General features: G+C 40.0%; 1 protein-coding gene across 2 annotated transcripts in view; it reads left to right on the top strand.

Annotated features, from left to right (window-relative positions):
• The window catches only part of bbs9 (Bardet-Biedl syndrome 9), a 174,741-nt gene that overhangs the window by 21,248 nt on the left and 130,256 nt on the right, over nucleotides 1-23,237 (top strand). For both annotated transcript variants that reach the window (XM_080897378.1, XM_080897379.1), the window contains exons 9-14: nucleotides 3,586-3,715; nucleotides 6,373-6,554; nucleotides 7,546-7,622; nucleotides 7,734-7,787; nucleotides 7,895-7,997; nucleotides 21,962-22,066. In XM_080897378.1, coding sequence (XP_080753504.1) covers nucleotides 3,586-3,715; nucleotides 6,373-6,554; nucleotides 7,546-7,622; nucleotides 7,734-7,787; nucleotides 7,895-7,997; nucleotides 21,962-22,066 — 651 coding nt within the window. The remainder of the gene's footprint in view (nucleotides 1-3,585; nucleotides 3,716-6,372; nucleotides 6,555-7,545; nucleotides 7,623-7,733; nucleotides 7,788-7,894; nucleotides 7,998-21,961; nucleotides 22,067-23,237) is intronic.

The following is a 23,237-nucleotide window of genomic DNA, read 5'->3' as shown; positions in this document are numbered from 1 at the left end:
GAATAAACCGAATAGCTCTGCTACATAAATAAAACTGACTGCTGAACAATAGAGTTTATAGACATGTGCCAAATGAATAGCACATATAATACAGAATCATACAGGTAATAAACTTTATTTTTGTCCAAAAATACTTTTTATATGTAGTGTATCTTTCTTTCTTTCTTTCTTTCTTTCTTTCTTTCTTTCTTTCTTTCTTTCTTTCTTTCTTTCTTTCTTTCTTTCATGGAAACTGAAGCGATAACTGCTCCTTTGTGAGTTAGGCTAAACCTCCATTTACCTTCAATTGTACTCTTAATGAACGGCTGAATAAGATATCTGGCTCTTTAGCATTTAAATAGTCACTAAGTATGATGGCAAATCTGTGTCTTACTTAATCTCTGGCTGCTGTCTGTTGCTAAATAACCACCACACATGATTTTTTTTTCTTGTTTTTTTTTTTTTTTTTAATTTAAAAAAGTTGAAAACTGCTCTCTGCTGTGTTGTGCAAGTACATTCAAGTGCTGGTTTTGAATCTAAACAATGAAACTTCAATGAAGCCAAGGAAAGCTTCAGTCAACAACTGAATAGTCCTCAGTTCAAGTGATTCGCTTTTTTTCTCCACATTGCTCATCAGTCAGAACCATTTTCGAACAGATTTAGCTAAATGCAGCATCTCAGTGATTAAGATGTGCATGCATTGAATTGCTTGGCATAACTGTTCCCATGTCCAACCTACAGCAACGATAAAACATAGCAGGAAATAACAAGCTTCAATAGTACCTTTTGTTGTCAGCAAGAAGTAATTTAAAGATATTTAGGTACGGGAGGATCCGTGATCACAGGATTCATTTTGTCATAATGAGTATGCAGCATATTGAAATCATAGGCGTTACTGTAGGTACACCCACGGGTACGTGTGTGTGTGTGTGTGTTTGTCAAACAGTAATGGGTTCCAGCTTTGAACACCTCTCCCTGACTTCACCTCTGATGGGGAAAAAAGAGAAAGAGGTGTACAGTGTGGTGATTATTAGCTGCATTTGAAAGGGCGTCACATCTGAGGCAAGAGGCTACTGCTTATCATGCACACAATGGACAGGATATGCTGTGGGTGGATGATAATTAGTTCTGTGTGTTAGCCTGGCTACAGATGTTGAATTGGTCTTAGAGAAGGAGGCGATGGAGGCCGACTCTGCTGTCATTTTTACTGAAAGCTTGCACCTGACTAAATGAATCGATTTTCTCCCCACACACACGTACTCACAAAGTTCCATTATTCAATAATTAGCAATTAGCGGCGCAATTGTATCAAATTGCAGCCTGATTGTGGTCATTTAGAATGAGTAATATGAGAACATACACAAAAAGAGGTGTGCATAAACACATTCTCACACACTGATGGTGAATTTATGAGTTTTAGTTCCATGCACAGTGGCCTATGGTCACGCATCCATTATTTGGGTTGATGTTGTGGTTGCCTAAGAAACCAGTATGACTCAGAAACCCTTTGATTCAAGTGCATAAAATCGATCTGTATCCAGAAACCATTTTCATAGCTTTGTTTCTGTTTTAAACCATAAGTTTCCGATAAAACTTGTTAATTGGACAAGAGTGCTTCCAAAAGCACTTCAATAAAGTATTGCTCTCCTTGTTTCTGTCCCATTAAGTTGCACTGGCAGCTGGGGACAGCTGTGATTTTTATATTAAAATTATTAAGAAGAAAAAGGGTATGCCTTACCTGCATGGTTATCGATTGCTGCTTAACTGTCACTTTCAACCCTAAGCAACACGAATTATATTAATGTAGTTAGCAGTACAGTTCTGTGTATAACCTCCTGAAAATGCAGCCAAAACAACGTCAAAAGTGCTTCTGCCCACTTTAATTTATGCAACAATGTACTATAGATCCATTTTTTAAAGTGTATTACGTTTGATATAAAATACTCTGACTCTATGGAGGAAGGATCCAGAATGGAGGCTTCATTGACTGACTGCAAAAAGTGGCCATGATATCTGTTTTCAATTTTACAATTAAAATATCTCAGCTTTCAAAGTTCCCTCCAATGTCTACTCTGAATATTATTTAGATTATTTAAATTACTCTTGGAAATTGTCTATAAACTCAATCCCCAATGTGTCATTTCAACAAAAGCAACTTTTATTGGGACATGATTGCTGTCAACAGTCAAAACCACATAAAAATTCCCACATGACTGAGGGATGATGACAATTCCCAGGAGCATGACTGCTGTTGCAGACTTCACTCTCAAAAACAAACAAAGTCCACTCTAGAGTTTATTTTTAACAGTGTGATATTTAGTGACAGTCTAACTGCTGGAGCTGCCACCCAACAAGCAGCAAGGGCTTCTTTTATTATGCAGGGCCATTCAGTGGATTTCTATAGTGTATTCATAGTCTAGAGATTGGAGTAGATGAGGATAGGCAACAGTGCTCTCCTTAGCATTTCCTATTGCTTTCTTTCTGGCGCTCATCTTCACAGCTGCCTGCTCGACCAGTTCCCTCGTCCCCCCAGTCTACCTCTTTTATGCTGTTTGTATCTTATTTTGTCATTTAACTTTATCGGCTTCATTGCTTATATGAAGCCTTACAATCAAAGACCAGCTCCTGCATGATTTTTAATGATTCCTACTTCTAGGAACATGATATTCTAGGATCATGATAACATGGGTGACAGATTCATTCAGATAGGATCATGATGTGGCACCTATGATGCGGAGGCCAGAATGGATGTGGAGAGAGATGTCAGGATAAGGAAAAGGAGAAAGAAAAGAATGGGATGTGGAGAGATCAGTGGGCCAGGAGGGTAAAAAAAAAAGCCTAGAAAGGAAGGAGAACGAAGAACACCGGTTGGAAATTTTTATAATATGGTTGTAATTATAAGGCTGATGTGGAGACGAAAGGTGTGTATTTTGCTTTAATGTGGCACCAACACACTCTGTCATTTCGACCCCTGCACTGTGCCACCCTGCTGACCGCTGTTACTATATTATAACTTACATATTCCACTGTGTGAGTATGTGTACCAGTGTGTGTGTGTGAGTGTAAGTGAGGTGTGTTTGTTTTGCGTGTGGCCGTCACCTCAGATCTCTCCTGGTGGTAACTGCGCCATTGGTGGGATTGGCTGGATGTGTGTGTGTGTGTGAGTGAAACATAAGTAGTAAAATGTAAGTAGTATTTATACTGAAGGTTTCAAGCCATGTGTCATGAAAGAAAGTGTATGTGGAACTTCAGTTGTATATACACCTATAAAAGGTTACCTTGTCTCAAAATGAAAAATCGAGATGACAAAATTTCTATATACAAACCAGACGTGAAAAGTGATTTTCTTTACTGTGGGAACTTCTTACAGGGCAATGCCACCCACCAGAGGAATTTATTACTATGCTGCATGGTAAAATTTGTGAATTGAAATTTGAGAATCTGACACAAAACTAGCAAACTAGTTTAGCTTTTCTCTAGCCTCTTTTTTTAGGTGATGGAGTCTGAACTTCTGAAAGCCAGTTTTATTTTATTTATTTTTAAAAATAAAATGCTGTGATATTTAAGGTCTGTTGTTTCTAATCTTCTTTTTGTGGTCGTGTTTAGTGACAGATGGCACTACAAACCTGTTGCTAGGTAATCACACCAACATGCTGCTGGTTTACCAGGATGTGACCTTGAAGTGGGCATCCCAGCTCTCCTTTATCCCCGTGGCTGTGCGTGTTGCCAACTTTTTGTGAGTATAACCTCCAGCAAATGAAGGAATCTGATGTTAGAATTTTCCTAGTTTAAAGATGACCATTCGAGGAATATAAAGATGAAGGATAGCTTAGGACAGCTCAGTGCATGTAGTGTACACAGCAGTGATTATGCATGTAAACAAACACACACCTATAGCAAATATAATGTTGTGTTTATCAGCTTGTGAAATCCAGTGTGTAAACTACTCGACAATGTCTTCCAGCTGGCCAATCAGAGCGTAGTGGGGAGGGGCCAGCTATAGGCAATCCTTTGTCTTTTTCCAAACAACTCCAATCAAAGCCCAATTTGATACAATTACAATGCAAAACACAAACACGGTTGAAAAATGATGTGGTTTTGGTTGTGTGTGTGTGCCTGTGTGTTTTAGATGTGGGAGATAGTGTGTGTCTGGGTAGCTGTTTGGTTTAGTTTGAGGCTGTGTTGTTTTAAAGCATTTGATAATCATCGGGTGATTTAGTGTGTTGGTGGGACACCGTGCAGAGTGTGGGATAGGAACACACAAAACAAAACCAATACACACAAAAACAACATATGATCACTTCAGCAGCTCATTCTGGCTAGCTCTATTTGATAGCAGTGCTCTGGGAGTTCTTGTGTTTTGGAGGCAGTATTGCATTTTATTGCCAACCCCAAATTAAATATTCTCACCATTTTGGGATCCTTCAAGTTTAACATGGACCAAATCTGAATCAGAACTGTGAAGACTCAGAACCTGATATATATTTATGTTAAAACTGATCTGAGAGGACCGTTATTAAATAGAATGTTAAGTTAATTCATAGAAATCGAATCCAGGCACCATCAGCAGTGTAACAGTTGTAACTTTGACACAAGCTACAATTGTTAAGATATCTCATGCATACTTGCTGTCACCTGTAATGATCATTTATGCAAATAGCCTCAAGAAGCATTTGTAGCACTCAAGAACTTTTAAAAAAGGGGGAAATGAACCAGACAAAAGTTTACCTTCAGTTGCTCCGATGGCAGCTGAACCTATTGCTCACTTTGATAAATATACTATGTGTTATTGTTGGTAGATAGTGCTCAGACTGGTTTCAGACTGGTGAACTTCCGCCTCTCTAAGATGCTCTTTTTATACACTCATGTTACTGACTGGTTGCCAGTTAAGCTAATTAGTTTCAAAATGTTCTCCTTGGTACTACTAACTTTTCCAGCCCTTTTTCGCCTCTGGCCCGCTTTGCTATGACATGTTGCTACCATCACATTACATCTTAAAACCATACACTTCTCATTATAAAGAATGTTTTTATATATTCTGTTGCGAATAAAATATGGGTTTATGAGATTTACACTTCATTGCATTCTGTTTTTATTTACATTTTATAGACCTTCTTTGGAACTAGTGTTGTACACTACTACAATATTTTGAGAAATATTTTCAAACCTGGCAGCACGGTGGCACGGTGGTTAGCACTGTTGCCGCACAGCAAGAAGGTCCTGAGTTCAATTCCACCATCAGGCCGGGGTCTTTCTGTGTGGAGTTTGCAGGTTCTCCCCGTGTTTGCGTGGGTTCCCTCCGGGTACTCCGGCTTCCTCCCACCGTCCAAAGACATGCAGCTTGTGGGGATAGGTTAATTGGATAATCCAAATTGCCACTAGGTGTGAATGTGCGAGTGAATGTGAGTGCGAATGGTTGTCTGTCCCTGTGTGTTGGCCCTGCGACAGACTGGCGACCTGTCCAGGGTGTACCCTGCCTCTCGCCCTGTGACAGCTGGGATAGGCTCCAGCGCCCCCCGCGACCCTGAAAAGGATAAGCGGAAGCGAATGGATGGATGGATGGATTTTCAAACCTTGATTTGTGCAAGGTAATAAGACACTGGAACGAAAAGTGTACACAGTGCCACATTTTTTATTACTTTTTTTTTAAAGATTGAAATAAATTCTGGCAACATAGTTTTGTATTGTCACATATCTTGTATGTATGTATTACCTAACACTGCTGGTAGATTATGTGAGTTCCTTTAGTTGATGCGTACGCAACAATCTTTCTCTCAGTTGAACTTTGAGCTATTATTCAGCATGGTCTGTGTGTGTGTGTCTGTGGGCTTTAAATAAATGTGAGAACCATCACTTTTATGAATGCGTTTCTGTAGCATTTGGTCATGGCTCTATGAATATAAATTTTTCTGTGTACGTGTGTGCCCGTGCGTGTGCGTGACAGTGTTTCCGCAGCAGTAAAGTGAAAGTTTTATGCCCCCTCAGACGCCCTCCTGTGCAGGTGTGGAGCCGGCTGCTGCTCTTGACCTGAACCCCCTCATGTGTGGGTCTGAGTGTATGTGTTATCGTCTCACTGGACTGGAACAGAAAACACACACATACACACACAACACATCTGCAACCAGTTAGCACACACACAGTTAAAACACATTATTGCATCACTCAGCATTTCTTCATGCTCTCCCTCGTTTAATCTGGTTTCATATTATAAATTAGTTCTGAACTTTATATTCAGCTTTTTCTAAAAGGATTAAATAAGCATTTAGCTTACTTGTTTTAAAGGAGCAAATAACTAATTTTGAACTACAGTAGACCTTTTTGGCAGACGTTCTTGACTAACGACCAATAGCACACTAGGAAAAAGTTAACTTTCCTCTTCTCTGCTCTTCTCAGGGATGTGAAGGGAGTCGTGGTCAGTCTGAGTTCAGATGGTCAACTTCTGTGCTCTTACATGGGTACAGATCCCTCTTTCTTTTCAACTCCGAAGGTGGATGCCAGGGAGGCTGACTATGAGCAGGTGGAAGCTGAGATGAAGAAACTGCAGAAATTCATCCGAGAAGCCACCAGGACTCAGGGTAGGAGACTGCTGGAAGCATAATACACATTTTCTAATTATCATAAAACCAAAATATGCCCTTAAGAGGCAACTTTTGATCCTTCTTGTCTGATCCTAGGTTTATCTAATCATATTGTCATTCTTAAGTGACTCTTTCTTTGAATCAATTGACTGTCTACATTCACTTTAAAGTTGGTAAAATTTCCCATTGGAGTATCTGAGCAGCAAGTATCTGATATTTTTACTCCTTAAGGTGACCTTTTATGTCCATTTTTAGCTCCATATTTGAAATCCTGGACTCTGCTAGAGTGGCTTTGCTTGATTTACAGTTCAAAATGATTCACAGTTCCATTTTTTTTTATCTTAGACTAAGATCTGGTCCAGTCGCTAAGAATGAATTTTTTTTTTACTGAAAAAATCCACCTTAGTTTCACTTGATATTTATCACCTGGTTGTCAACACCCCACCTGCAGTGCATCCATACCTCACCAGTTGGGTTTGCCCCACAGTTCGACAACCACTGGTTTAAGCTAACTGCCTTCTGAATGGGAAACAGAAGCCTTGGAAAGAGGTGGGAGGGGCTGCTGTGCTCATAGCCAGGTCTATGTAAGAGAGTGAGAGAGTATGAGATGACCATAATTAAGAAATTACCTTTTTTGACATCTAACAGGTCCAGGAGGTTTAGAGCAGTCTGAGGCTTCTGGCTCTTGTACATACACTGACCTCATTATTTGAGACTGGCCATGTTTAATATGAGCATCAATGACTGTAACAGTGTGTGTGTGTGTGTGTATATATAAAATAAATTTAAGACTGCCACACAAGGTTTAATTTAAACTGCCTTTAACAACAAGTCAATGTGAATTTTATCTTTTGTCCTCTCTGTATGCTGGTTGATTTGTTTGCAAACTGACCAAGTATCATGCCTTCTTTCAAAATGTGGTGAAATGCTATATTGACTAATAAACACATCGGTTCAGTGTTTTGAGATTAAACTGTTGGTATTTCAGACATTTTGCCCAAAACCGATAGTGAGGATGACCTGTGCATTACTACCACTGTTTCCTCCAGCATGGACAACCCATCGGTAAACAAACACAAAACACACATAAAAAAACAAATTCACATTCGCACATTTAGATGCATATGCAATAATAAACATAGAAAGTTATATTTCCCTTTTAATATCTCTCCATAGCAAGCCCTGATCCACGATATCAATGGTCTGCCTGTCCCCTCGGTGACCGTACAGGTGAACCTTTAAAATCATTGTTTCTTCTCTCACTTTGTGTGTCAGAATTCTATCTGCCCTTTACCAGTATCCTGTCTACATCTAACATCATCATTTTTTTTTTTCAGGTGAAGGTGAAAGCCAGTAGTGTGGTGAAGTCATCTAAGCTGAGCATTGGTGTCCAGCCTCCTCTGGCAGTTACTCAGGAGCAGTTTGTCCTTGAGGCCATGGGTCAGTTAATTGTAGCTGTAGTCTTTATATGCGAGTTATGATTGGGCGTCTGTCTATGTGTATGCCTGTAAAACCTTTTCTTCTTCTTTTTCCTATTGTTGGTTCCAATTATCTGACATTCTGATCTGTTTCTGGGATTTCTGCCTTTGTCCATGTTTTTCCACTGGAGACAGTGGCATTGACAAATAGACAGGTTTAGCTAAAGGTGGTAGATTTGAAAATCCAAAGGTTTTCATTGGGAATGACCAAAATGGACAGATTAAGAATGATCGTGTCAGAAGGGCAGTTCAGGTTGGGTGCTTGAAATGCTTGAAATGCTTGAAAATTGTGTGAAAGTAACTTTTTCTAATTTGTGTGAACTAGTTCCTTTAAATCATGATTGTCCTGATGGAAAACTTATGAAACAGAATGCCAGCACTAAATAAAAACCTGACAAATATTACAGAAAGGAATACATGTTTAATAGCAAATCTGACATATAACCTTTAGCAGTAATTAGTACCTTTTTCTTCTTGAGGAGACGTGCAGTGTTGGCGAAATGCACAAAATTAAAGAAGTGCCAAGGAAAGAATGTAAGGGTGTATCGTAGGGGAATACAATGACTGCATTTTTATGGAAAATCTAAGCAGCTAGTTTGGTGTATGATCTTTCATCATCCAGTGTCATCAATCACTTTTTGTTCTTTTGCAGCCTCAGTCCATCTCTGAATCATTTGAGGGCACACCCACACACACACACACACACACACACACACACACACACACACACACACACACACACACACACACACACACACACACACACACACACACACACACACACAAATTTTATCCAATCCTCCTCCTTTTACAGATGAATGTGTTGGCCTCGACTGGGTGAGAGGTGTGTGTTTATTTTCTCAGCTCTTATCAGTCAGTTTTAGTCTTATGTGTTCTCTAGTCTAGCTGCTGGCCACTGAGCGCAGACAGCGGTAACTTTGAAATGAATTGCCCAGACACTGCACACACATAGCCTACTAACCCCAAACAGTGATATCTTCTGTCGGCTCATTAAAAGAACATTATTCATCCTGTAATACAATGTTCATCCATCCATCCACTTTGAGCTGTCTGTATGTCCTCTGTTTTGTTATGTTAGATTTTTTTTAACATGTACTCTGTGTGCATAATGTAAAGCAGTTGGAGGGAGTTTTTTTTATCAGAACGTCCTTATAGTGCGATGAGAACATACTTTTTAAAAATGTGTGGGCCTATTGGGAGTTAAACCTCTAACCCTGTTGGTGTCGGTGCTTTGCGCTGCCTGTTAGTCTACATATGGAGTGGGACTCTTAATCTTAGCAGCGTTCAGTCACGCCTACAGATTGCTAGTAGTTTGAACCAGTGGTTTCTTCTGCTGCATTTATATATCTGTTTAATTTTCCTTTAAGAGGCTTAATTATAAGCTTCCCAAGACAATAAAAACAATACAAGTGAATAATAAGTTTCTTACTATTAGTAGGAGTCGGATCAGTAGGAGTTTGTGCAACTGTTTTTTTTCTCAGGCTAGATGTTTCTTTATAAACCAACAACCACAAGAAAGGCCAGTCTTTCAACCTCTCTGTTCTTGTCACTCTCTTCTGTGGTATCGAGATCATATTTCTAAGTAGCTGCATATGAGCATCTGTCCAGATTCTTGCTATTGTGGTTACACAAAGCTTTCCAAGCATTTAGATGTTATTTGTCTTCATGCCACCCAGAGTCTTTTTGTGTTATGGCTCTTTTAGACTGTCCACCAGAGTTTTAAAAATTTGTCACTTTTCAAAAACACAGAACATCAGAATATGTCTTCACGCTAAGACAGCTTAGGAAAAATCTTTTAAAATCTGCTATCAGACTCAAAATTGGACTCCATTCCACATACAAAAGTGCTGTCCATATTTTGCATTTAGCAATCTGCAACTGAGTGAAGAATAAAGTCAGGAGTGACATTATTATAGCATGGACCCAGTAATTTCCTGCTGTAAATGGTGCTAAAATGAGCATTGTTGTCAATGGAATCAAAGTCTAAGTCATTTAAATAATGAGAAGCATCTTTCTTGTTTTGTTTTTTTTTAAAAAGCACAGAAAAAAAGCCACGATTCATTGATATGACGCAGATGGCATGCAGTATCAACACGGATGGTGTGTCTCTGAAGAATTCTTGTGTGTGAAAACAAACTTTTAGGAACGAATTCTGTAACTGACTCGTGTGCCAAATTTAACAACACCCAAAATGCAGCCTTCAATAAGCTGCTCCAAACAAAAAAGCAGCTTTATCATGGCACTTTTATCTCATTCCAGAAAGGTAACTGAGGTTATTGCCTCACTTTGTAGCTTGGTTAGTTGGCATTTTGCAGTTTAAAGTTTTGTACAAACAAAACACTGTCAAGTTGTCTTGTGATTTACAGAACTGTCCCTGTGAGGGTGTAAATCTCACTAGAGATGTGGTCATATGTCAAATGACGCACAACAGGTTGTGCAAGTTATTGTGGATGGTGTTGGCTGTCATTTTCCGAACCTATGCACACAGGCACAGAAGCTGGTTTATTTCCAGAACATGGTTCTTTTTAACTTTAAGACTGGTCTCGGCTTTTGCCGAAACAGTCATCCATCACAGAGGAGTATTCCCCGAGTTTTTTGAGAAGGACCAGAATGGACTGTGAATTTATGATTTCAAGATGTGAACAGTATTCTCAGGCGGTTTGAACACCATCCATTTATTCTGAGCTCTGACTCAAAGTGACCACTGGTTTACCATGATTCATAAAGTGTCATGCAGAAATGTAATGCATTTTACCACAGGCATTCTTATCTCTACATATACTACACATGACCCATCCAGCTGTTAATGAAACCATGATGCACTTTTTGAACAACAGTTTCTATTAAATTCTTGTGTCAGCGTTCATTAATATTGATCCCTTTTCATATGTCTTGTATTTCATAATATTTGCCATATTTTATGCTGCACGTTTAATTCCGCCTTTTTCTATTTTTCTATCAGTTTTAATCCAGACTTTCTCCATATGTATATTTTTACCACTAATGCTACAGTGCTAGAAGTGTATATTATGTATGTCAGCAGTATCCTCATTTGGAAATCTCCAATCATTAATTAATTTTTTTTTCACATTTTTTTTACTGCTCCATCCTAACTTATTCAAGATGCAGTTCGAGAAAATAATATGTATATAAGATTCCAGGTGGACCACATTTGCTCAATTCTCACCAGCCACTTTTGTACACCTATTTTACTGCTTGTTAACACAAATATTTAGTCAGTCAATCACATGAGAGCAACTTAATATACTGAGGAATGTAGACCTGTTGAGGTTTAAACCAAGTATCAGAATTGGGAAGAAAGTTGGATTAAGGAGCTTTGGATGTAACATGGTTGCTGGTGACAGATGGGCTGGTCTCAGTATTTCACAAACTTCTTGAATTTTCCTGCACAACCATCTCCAGGGTTTAAAGAGGATGTTCTAAAAAGAGAAAATATCCAGTGAGAATCACTTCTCTGCACAGAAATACAGAGATGGGAATGGCCAGTCATCTTCGGAACTGACAGGAAGGCAGCACTAATTTAAAAAAAAAAACTTTCAGTGCAACCGAGATATGCTAAAGAGCCTCTCTGAATGCACAACATGTTAAAGCAGATAGACTGCAGCAGCAGAAGACCACACCAGTTGCCTATTTTGTCAGGTAAGAACAGAAAACTGAGGCTACGGTTCACATAGGGTCACCAAAACTGAACATAAGAAGATTGGAAAAACATTGCGTAGTCCAGTTGCGGTTTCTGCTATGTACTTTAATGGTCGGGTCGGGTCAGAATTTGGTGTAAGCAACATGGATTGATCCCGCCTTGCATCAATGGTTTTCTGGTGGTTTGTGCAACATTTTCTTGTCACCCTTTGGCACCCTGAACATTGTTTAAGTACCACAGCTTACTTGAGTATTGTTGCTGACTGAAATATGCCATATTCCATAGTTTCTTTACATTAGAGGACTTTTCTTGTGTTAATAACTCTTTTAGACATTCTGCTTGTCATGGTTCTGGGTCATTTGACATAGCATTTTGAGTTTCATGTGTTTTTTGTGTCATTTTGTATTATATTATGATTCAGGTTCATTTAGTAGTCTTGAATTTATTCCATTTTTTGAGTTTCTTATGTTTCCTGTTTGGTTCCTTTCCTCTCAGGTTCCTCTTGTGTCTTTGTCCTGTGTCCTTCTTGTTTCCCTTTTCTGTTCCCATGTTCCCCTCCATGTGTTCATCCCATGGCTCTCCTGTCTGTCATGTTTATTCATGTTTTACCAGCCTGTCATGTGTCCCCCTCTTGCTCTCTTGTCCCCCCTCACACCCTCTCTCTTCCTCTCTCTTGTGTCCCCTCACTCGTCTGCCTTTCCTCCACTCGTCCCGTGTTGCGATCTCCCTCACGGCTGTGTGTTTCTCCGTGCATTCAGTTCCCAAGTTTCTCCTGGTTTAGTTTGTATTATCCCCGTCCAGCACTGCTTGAATCAAGTTTAAATCAACACACATTTTTTAAAACAGTTTTGAGTTTTTACATTTAGTACATTTTCTTGTTAGTATTTTTGATTAAATTTAATTTTAAATGATTTGTGAATGACTACATTTCTGTTTTTAATTTTTAACTTCTTTGGAAACAAGGTTGTGCAATGAACCACATAATCAGTGGCTGACTTTTACAAGATGGTTTTAGACCCTTTGATTGGACCGGTCAACATATTGCTGCAATTGAATAACACACTGCAAGTATGCAAAGGTCATGAACGACTTCTTATTTAAAGCTTCCCAAGTCGTGAATTAACAAACTAAAAGCTTAAGAATAAGTTGGTTGGATAAATACTTCCATGTCTGAACAGACAATAAAATGTTTGCCCCCCCAAAAAATCCAACAAAATCAAAAGCAACTTTATTGGACATGAAGCCAAAACAGCTTAAAAAAAATCCAGGCTCATCTGGATGGTTTGCTTGTTCTGTTTTTTTCTTCTTGGCAGCTGTTTTGAAGTTTTCACCGTTTATATGGAAGATCAGAAGCTCTGATCAGAAGCTCTGACTCACTGCGCTGTCACGTTTACACCACTAAAGAGATGCTTTGTTTACATGAGTTTAGGTAGCGGTCAGACGGGTCAGATTCAGAAGCCCGCAGTCAAGCACATAGGCACACATACTGTCACAGACCTCATTTCAGCACTCACACATGCATAACCATGGATGCATGCACGTGCCACACAGTGCACTGTTCAAATATAGACACACACACACACAATCAAAGTAAAGTAGCTGTGTGTGTGTTTATGTCACGCTCTTTTGTTTTCCTGCACACAGAAATCTGGCGCTGGCTTTCAGTAGTCATTCAGCAGTTCTCTGCTGCGAAACATGAGAGGTACTACACACACACAAACACATTGCATACAATCGTGTTTCCATAGCTGCAGAGGACATTACATGACTTACATTACACTTCCTGAAGTCTTACCCTAACCCTAACCATCACCACTGCTTGCTTATGTACACACAGTGTATATATATATACACTTTGTGTCATTCTTTTTCCTTTCTTAACTCCCTTCTCTGCCTCTCGCTGGCCTGCTCTGGGCCAGCCTGGCGTGTATCAGGACTGCAAGAGCTGAACCACTTCTGCTGACCCTCAGTGGTCAGATTTGGCCCTAAGGCGAGTGCTTTACATTGGTTAAAGTCCTGAAAATAAGGAAAAATAGATTAATGGAAGCTTTGTGAGTTGTAATGAATACCAGGACATGACTTAAAGGAGCTGGATCCCAGTCACATAGCCAGAGTTTACTCTGTGATTTGTCCAGAAAATTGCACCCTGCTTTATGGATTGCAGGGGAAGTGGCTGCTGAGCTGTAGATGGAATAGCGCCTGGTGTAAACAGTGCACCATGTACACAGAAATAAATCATTTTGACTATCACTATTAAAAATACAATGCTGTAAAAAATACTTTCTATTACCCGGAAATGTTTAATTAATTTTACTGCTTTATTGTTGAGGTACAAACAGGTAGCTTTGAGTTAGACTTCTGGACTTAATGCACCCAAGTTGGGGCTTTTGTTTCTGTTTTTTTTTGGGGGGGTTTTTCAGCTCTTTAAATTGGTCTCCTGTTTTTAGTCAGAGCTTCAGTCAGAGCTTTGTTGCTGAGATTAATAAATGCCATGTCATCTTCCCATGTCAGAAGCAGAAACAAATAACCACAGAAACAGCAACTTTGGATGAGACTGGTGCAGCAATAAAGGTTGCTGTAGCTAAATTTCAGAAATAACGACTCTTAAATCCCATTTCTAAATCTGCTGTCATGATACACATTAACCGTTCCCATCAACTGCTGACAATCCCTTGTTAACGGGACAGATGTGTCACTTGGTTTTGATTTGTTGGGATAAAATAAAAACAAAATGTACAGATGCCCTTAAAGTAAAAAAACTGTTTTCCTCCAATGAGGATGTCCTGACTTTACTGCAAAAATGAAGCCAATTTTAAGGAGCAAAGGTTTTCGTAATGGTCATCATTCAACTAAAAACTGAAATCCCCTGATCTAAGATGAGCACGTGTAGTTCCAGTCTATTTTATTTAGTGTTTTAGCAACTACATCTAGAACTTTAGAGAACTTTATTTCTCAGTTATGTACAGTACAAGTCCCCTGCTTCTCTTTTTTCTCTTGTTCTTTTCATGACTCATTTTGACCATTTTTGCATAAAAGAAACAAAGCCAGAGGGAAAAACAGCTACAAATACAAGTGACGAAGGAGCAGGTGTTATAAGAAAATGTGGCTGCAATTTTGAGGAACACTAGCAACACTAAAAACAATAACAGTGTTGGGGACGACACCTTGCGTGTCTGCCTTTCATCACTTTTCTTTTTTTGTGTCCTCCTTTATTATTTCCCTACAGTGCAACATGCAAGGTTTGTCTTTGCTCAGATGTAAACATGCAAACATCGCATGCACTTTCTCAAATCTTTGGCATACGGGATTCGTCTCCGTGGAAACAGTATGTTTTTTTTTCCTGCTACAGCTGTTGCGTATCTGTTTGTGTGCTAGCTGCCGCCCCATGTGTCTTTGATTCTCTAGCTCAGTTTGCGTCCACGCTTGTTTGCAAGAGTGTGTGTTCACTGTAAGTGCAAGTGTCAACACAAGTTTATTTCCAAACTTTTTTGCTGAGATTTGTCACACAGTGCTTTACTGCAAATAAAGAACGACCAGTGGTGATGCATGTGTGCGTGCGCGCGCACAAACAAACATGCATGAGGACCGGTTGTGCAAAGAGGAGGGGAGGTAGCGCCTTCTGACTTTTATTGTTATTCCAGTTTTTATTCGTCTCAGATGGCGACTCAATCCCCTGTTCACCACACACTGCCTCCTTTGTTCTCACTCTCGCCTTCCTACTCTCGCTCTCTCCCTTCTCTCTCTACCTTTCCATCTTTTCCTTTCTTTCCTCCTCTCTTTCATTTGTCATTTTGCCCTTTAGTGACTTTAAATGCCGTCTTCCTCCTGTTATTCCGGTTTACTTCCCCTGTTTTCCATAATCCCTTTCATTATTGTTCATTGTCTTTTCTCTGTAGTTGACTGTATGCAATAATATGCAGATAATATCATATTTTTTTTATAATTTGACTCACTCTTAGGCTGTAGCTATTTTCATTTTAAGGTCAATGTCAAATTGCAAAGGAGTGATGAGATGGCTTTTATCAGCTGGAACATGCAATTAGCTGGACTGCAATTAGAGTGCCAACTAAACATTTAAGTATGCATAATACGTAACTTGTTATTGAAGTTGTGTGCAATAACAATAATATACACAAACATATTTGCAGTTAAGGTAAATATATACAACTCTTATACAATCAAAACCTTTGGAGCTAATCTTTCTGTTTGGAGAGAATGTGTTTTTGTGTGGTTAGCGTGGAACACAGTATTAATGTAGAGAAGAAGTCCAACATTTTAATCTAACTTAGAAATTAAACACACGCCAACTTTGTAGTTTAATAGTTTGGCATTGATTGTGTGTATTTTATTTGAAATCATTAATTATCAATGTGTTTTAGTTGTTTTGATGGTCTAATGCAGTCTTTGTACACCCGCACACTTCCTTTTTCTGTAGCTGTTACTTTTACAACTGCTTACAGTTATTTCAGCTGCTCTTCTTTAGGGTTCAGCTGGGATGCATCCATAGATCAGCGCTTGTCTTTGTGAGGTATGTTTCTTGTGAAACTCAAACGTGTTGACTTTTGCAAATTAGGAACAGTCAAATTACATTAAATTGATTTTTATCACCGTACATGTTCATGTGCAGTTTATTTTTTCAAGTGCAGTAAATCAGTCAATTCTAATATGATGCATTTGTATTTATATGCTGTCATATTTTATTTTTTTAATACCATTAAATGGATATTCACCATTGCCGGTCTATTCTGGCTGATCCACCTTTTTATCTAAGCAGTTCAAGTTGCTTGAGTCTGCCTGCTGATACAGAAACAAATACACTCAAAAACATGTTAGTCTCAGCTGCTGCTGGTCTTTTAAATGTCTCTGAATTTGCTAATAATCTTCTTGATCCTTCGCAGCACCACGGTGCTGCAGTGATTAGCACCGTTGCTATAGAGCAAAAAAGTTTTGGGTTTAAACCTGTTGGTCTGCTGGGCTTTTTTATGTGGCGACTACATGTTGTCCCTGTAATGTACCTGAGTGGGTTTTCCCCTGGTTCTCTGGCTTCCTCTTACAGTCCAAAGACATTAATTTGTAATTCTGAATTAGCAGTAAGTAATGTTATGACCTTGAATAGTTATGTCTTTTTGTGTTTCACCGTAATGAACTGGCAACCCAGTCAGGGTGGATCCCGCTTCTCACCCTGTGCCAGGTGGGGTAGGCTCTGGCCCATCTTTGAATCTAATCATACAAATGATTAAAAAATGGATACATAAAGAGGTTTTCACTATATTTTTGTCTTCATCCATATTAGATCATTTGCACACATGTTGCAACAGAGTCATCCTCATTATCAAAGCCTATGTTATTGTGCTTTAGTCTAAAGAAGCGAATTCTTCTATGAGTACAATTTTTGTATCTCTGAGTGGACATTAGGTTAAGTGGACAGACCCAACATAGTAATGTGACCTAATCCTGACCTGAATAGGTCAAAGATCAATGTTTAACACCACACTGATGGTGTTTTCTGCTACAGAGTGACATCTGTGACTCCACACTCATACTTGCACTCAAGCCAGGTATCCCTCAGATTTGAATATCAGTATTTTGTTTTTATATTATTTCTCAGTGGAAATCAAAATGCAGTTAAATATACACACCTTTTCCCCATCTGCTTGTGTGGCATAGAGCTCATCTCCACCCTCTTGACTTCTGACCTCTTGTTCTAAAGTCAGTGGTCAGTTTAACCTAATCTGTCAAGTGTTATAACCTGAACCCTGATAGCTACAGTGCTACAGCGCCCTTTGAACCTAGAATGAACTCCCACATGTAAGCTCACATAATTAAAGCAAAACAGAGATCAAGTCTTTTTTCTTTTTTTTTTTTAGTGAAAGAATGAGTGGGAGGAAGATGGGTGGAGAATACACAGTGAAAAAGTGACAAAAAGAAAACAGTCAGTGAGGATGAAATAAGAGGTGAAGAAAGGTCCAGAAAGAAGCGGGTTAAAACGAGGGCAGAGCAGGAAAGGTGGTAAAGTGGGGGATTTTAGTCTGCTTTGTCAACTCTTTTTGTTGGCAACACTGATAATGGTTTAATGTGCCTGAGAACACTTGAACCAGTCTAAAGCCTCTGACTGGGTTGGTCTTTGGGGTCACACAGACACGTTACCTGATGCTCACAGGTTTGACGCCCACAACCTGTCCAGATGGGCCTGAATATATAATGACAAACTGAAGTGAGAAAAAGAAAACTGAGAGAAAGAAAGGAGAGGAAAAAAAGCAAAGAAGAGGGATTACTTTGTGTCTTTTTGGTCTTGTTTGTTAGTCTAAATGGGCCTGGGAACACTTAAAGCACTTAAACCAGTCTGACCAGTGTGACCTCCAGGGCACCGGGGTTAAAAGCCTTCTGCTGACAGACAGAATGACAGGGAGGGAGGGGCCAAGGGAAGTGAAAAGAAAGCTAGAGAGAATGGTAACACACTGAGGTGGAGGAAAGCCTCGTAGTAACAAGGATGTGAAAGACACAAATAAGGGAAGAGAATAAAAGTAAAGCTAGAGGAGACTTTATTAGAGCCTGATGGCATTAGTGTTTCATCTGCAATCTTTATTTAATCATATTGTCTGTAAAATCCTCAGCATGGTCATTGTTTCATTCCAGACAAATTACTTGTAATTCTCCTCATTGTAGGGTGAATACAAGACTCTATGTGTGTACACTCACATGCCTGCCAGTTGTGAGCATGTGATCTTGTCTGCACAGATTTGGGCACCAATCCATAACATAATCCAGCAAAAAGTATAACAGTCACTCAGCTGTGGAGTCCACATCTATCCGAACCTCCGTCTGTTCCTAGCCAAACTTTTGCTCAACTACCTTGCCCAGTTTAGTCTGAAATTTACATTTTACAGTGCTGACATTTATGAAAATTAATATGTTGCTACAAACTTTTTATTTACTCAACACATAAGCACTTGATCATCAGAAAAAACCCATAAAGTCAAGTCCTTCTTCAAAAAGTATAGAAATATATAAGAATGTATGAAGAAATATAAATATATATATACAATAACAGCAGCTGTACAAGTATTAAATGGAAATGAAGAAATATAATGTCCAGTGTTGTGCAATCCACCTTTGTAAGTGTCTTGTGCAGTGCAAATATGCTTAAAGTGATTTAGTGATGAAGTGATTCGATTAGATGACCACGCATCTAATTGAATTAATGTAAACAAAGTCCAGAATGTCCAGTGTGTGTGTAAGAACCATATGTGTGGGTCAGTACTGTGTGGTGGTGTGATTGAGAGACCGTATCGCCTGCGGGAAGAAGCTCCTCCTCAGTCTCTCTGTGTTGGTCTTCAGGGAGCGGAATCGCTTTCCTGACCTCAGCAGAGAGAACAGTCTGTTGTTGGGATGGCTGAGGTCCTTCACGATCTTCCTGGCCTTGGTCCAGCACCGCCTGCTGTAGATTGAGTGAGGGTCAGGGAGCTCGGAGCGGATGGTGCGCTCAGCTGACCGCACAACCCTCTGTAGAGCTCGTCTGTCCTGCATGGTGCTGTTCCCGAACCAGGTTAAGATGTTTCCCGCCAGGATGCTCTCTATGGTGCACGAGTAAAAGTTCCTGAGCACCTTGGAGGGCAGTTGGAAGTCTCTCAAGCGTCTGAGGTGGTAGAGACGCTGTCGGGCCTTTTTCACCACGGTGTTGATGTGACAGGACCATGACAAGTCCTGCGTGATGTGAACTCCGAGGTATTTGAAGCTGTCCACTCTCTCCACTGGGCACTCGTTGATGACGGGGGTCTGGTAGTTCCTCTCCTGCTTAGTGCTGAAGTCCACTATCGTCAGCAAACTTAATGATGGTGGTGGAGCTGGTAGTGGCCACACAGTCATATGCGTATAAAGAGTACAGCAGGGGGCTCAGAACACACCCCTGGGGGGCTCCAGTGCTGAGAGTGATGGAGGCTGAGACATGTCCACCCATCCTTACTGCCTGTGGTCTGCCTGTTAGGAAGTTGGAGATCCACTGACACATAGATGAGCTGAGTCCCAGGTGCTCCAGTTTGGTGGTGAGTGTGGAGGGAATTATGGTATTAAATGCAGAGCTGTAGTCGATGAAGAGCATTTTAACATAATTCCCCCTTCTAGTGTCCAAGTGAGTGAGTGATGTGTGGAGGAGATGAGAGATGGCATCGTCTGTGGAATGATTTGGACGGTAAGCGAACTGTAGTGGGTCCAGTGTGTCTGGTAGTGAAGAAATGATGAAGTCTCTGACCAGGCGTTCAAAGCACTTCATCACTGCTGAGGTGAGGGCTACAGGGCGATAGTCATTGAGAGAAGCAGGGTGGGGTTTCTTCGGGACAGGAACAATGATGGACTCCTTGAAGCATGTGGGGATGACCGACTTTTAGGTCACAACTGTAATAACACAACAGAAAAGAATAGTTCAACATTTTCAAGTGTTATGTGTGTTAAAATGTGTGATAAGTTCTTCAACTTCCAGCCCATGAAAACCACACAATCTTAGGTTTTTGATTCTGTGTTCAAGTTTTATATTTAATATACAGGCATGAGTGGTACCAGCTGTCCAATCTCTTACTCAGCTCAATAAGCCCATTCTGCACAATGTAGCCTTCAAGGGATTTTGTCTTACTGGTGATTTTTAGTTTTTACACTTATCGTTAGTGTCACCACTGATATTAAAAATCCCCAAAGTGGCTGGGGTCTAGCTGTTACACAGAAAAGATGAAAAGGTCGAACAGAAGATCCATTTCTCAGAAGAGGCTGAGATGGGAGGAGCGCGGGGGAAAAAAGGAGATGGATGCTTGGTGGGAGAAGTGAAGAGAGCAGTGTGGGAGAAGGATGAGATCAGCTGAGAGAGGAGGTCATGCTGTCAGTACATCTGAAGAGTGCGGAGAAAGTCTCTCTCTCTGCTTTTTATCGTTTATCTTCTCTTCTGTCAGTCGGCGAGTGGGTGTCGCCATCTCGCCTTTCATCTCCTCTCATCCATCTTGCTCCCTCCTTCTCTGTCTATCCTCAGCTGGAGCGGTCTCGTTTCGCTTACGGCTGCGTGTGCGCACACCTGCTAAACGTGTTCAATGAGAGTTTATACAGTTCTGAGTTATATTTTGAAACACACAGTGACATAGTCTCAAACTTTTGGCACAACGTCTCCTCGCCGTCATTCATTACCTGCAGAATGCCTGTAAGTTGCGCTTCCATTAGGACACATACACACATACTTGGGATTCAGTCACCTGTAACGGAGTGAGCTCAGAAACATCACGGCCCATTACACCATCTCACCGCCCTGTGTGTGCATATATATGTGTGTGTGTGTGTGTGTTCTGCTGCATGGAGCCATTAGCTGTAATGTATCCTTTCCTCTCCATCTATATTTGAGCCCTGCTTTTTCTCTCCAGCTTATTTGCGCTCTCTGCCTTTGTTTTTTTTTTTTTTTTCCCTTTATCTTGCTCTCTCTGGATTTAGGGTATTCAAAAGGAAGCTACAAGTCATCACCTCTGCCTCATGCTTATATAATTAGTTTGTGTTGTGTGTATGTATGTGCTCACAGTTTTAAAAAATCTGGTTAATAATATAAGTCACCTTCCATGGTGAGGTTCAAACTGCGTGTGTGTGTGTGTGTGTGTGTGTGTGTGTATTCACATTAAAGGGTCTGGTTTGTATTAACCGTACTCCGTCCTGTTCTGTACGTATCTTGAAAAAGCTGACACTTACACTTTGTGTGTGCGTTTCATTGACTACCCCGTTTCCTCATTCATCATTCAATGTCTTTCTTTTAAAGAGTGCTGGAATAAAATCGGTACTTCTGTTCCAAAAGTAAGAAAGTTTTACTCAAAATTACATTGACATTTGTAATAACACAAATTAGCTGAAGGGAAACTCCAGTGAGTTATTACGGCACTTTCATAGCAAATTGTGTGAGACTCAAAATTGAAGCAGAAAGGTCAAGATATTTAAACTTTTTGTCCACGGTGCGGCTCAAGCTACAGTGCATCCAGTATTTACTTCTGAAGCGCCTTTTTATTAGATTACATCCTTGCTAAGGAATAATATTAGCGCTCAAGCCAGAATCAAAGTAGCAAAGATAATATTATTAGGATTATTGTTTAAACCTTTTTAGATGTACAGAAAATCGTGGACTATTCTCACACTTTCTGTGATTATAGGGACTAAATGCATAAATAGTGTAAGCAAGGGACAACAGGACAGCATGTGTTAATGGCGACGTGTTTGTGCTTTGCTTTCAGGTGTTGGTTCATCCAAAGTCGTGGTGTTTTCAGCGTTTCTCAATGGCCACTACCCCCCTGCTGACCTCACCGGAGACATCACTGTGTCCTACAGCTCGCCGACAGGTAAAAAAACCCAAACCAAACCATGTGACAAATTTTCTGAATGGACATGTTTAATTTAACCTAAAACTTACAATTTCACAGAATACAACACAATTATCCTAATTATTACATGTTGTTGAATTCATTTAAATAGATAGAGTAGTATTGCAGATGGGTCCAAGTGGTAGCAAGAAGACAAGAGTAATCCACAATTTGTAACAATAAAATTTGTTTATTTTTAAACTGCTTTGACATATTATCCTGGTAAATAAAGTCCACTTCATCAGTATTTTAAATCTTTTAAAAATCCCTGATTGGTCGGGCTCTATCATAGAGCCTTGCTCACTGTCTGATGACAAAATTTACTTTCTCAGACCCAAGTGGACCCTCACAAGCTCACAGAGGCAGAAGTTAACAGAAATTGGACAATGACTTAACACTAGCTAACAAAGAGTAGCATAAATTTGCAAACAGAGTGAAAAGCCAAGCGTGATGTTATTCCTACTTGGCTTTTCGCTCTGCTTTCCTGCGATGGAGTTAAATCTATCAGTCTGTTCCAGCATTGCCGTTAGAAGCATTCTGGTCTATAACATCACTTCCAGTGTTGTGTGACAGTGTTGAACACCAGCTGCTAACAGTGTGCTGACTTGAGGTAATGACATCTGGGCACTTTCCAGACAAGCCCAGTTCATCCCCCTGCTGCCTCCAGGCATCTGTTTCTAGGCCCGGCAATATTTTTGGAAGATATTACTTTCCCCCTTGCAAACCAACAAAACCACTCTTTATTTCAAATGTCACGGGCCTCCTAGAAAAAAAAAAAAGATTTATTTGAATATTTGTTCAGAAATCAGGTCATGAAAAAAACCCCTGTTTTCTTGCTATTGTTTCCCTTGGATTGAATTTGCTTTGGCAGGCCTCTGTTGGTGGAACAGTCTCTCCGCCCCAGAAGCACATTTAACGTGAAATGTCTGGAAATATTGGGAAGTGTTTCTTTTTTGTTAAACTTTATTGTGCTGCTAAAAATAGCTGAAAATACGGAGTCTGGAGTAGTTCAGCAGATCTTAGTAGCCAAGCAGCTTGGGGAGAATATGTTGGGAGCTGATCTTGGGTTTGGAAAGAGAGCCAGTGGACTGTAAGTAGAATTAGAAAAAGTTTACTGCAGGTTAGAGGATGAAGACAGATGAATAACAGG

Source organism: Rhamphochromis sp. 'chilingali', assembly GCF_963969265.1.
Source record: "Rhamphochromis sp. 'chilingali' genome assembly, chromosome: 11".
Lineage (NCBI taxonomy): Eukaryota > Metazoa > Chordata > Actinopteri > Cichliformes > Cichlidae > Rhamphochromis > Rhamphochromis sp. 'chilingali'.
This window is presented reverse-complemented; position numbering and strand designations above follow the sequence as displayed.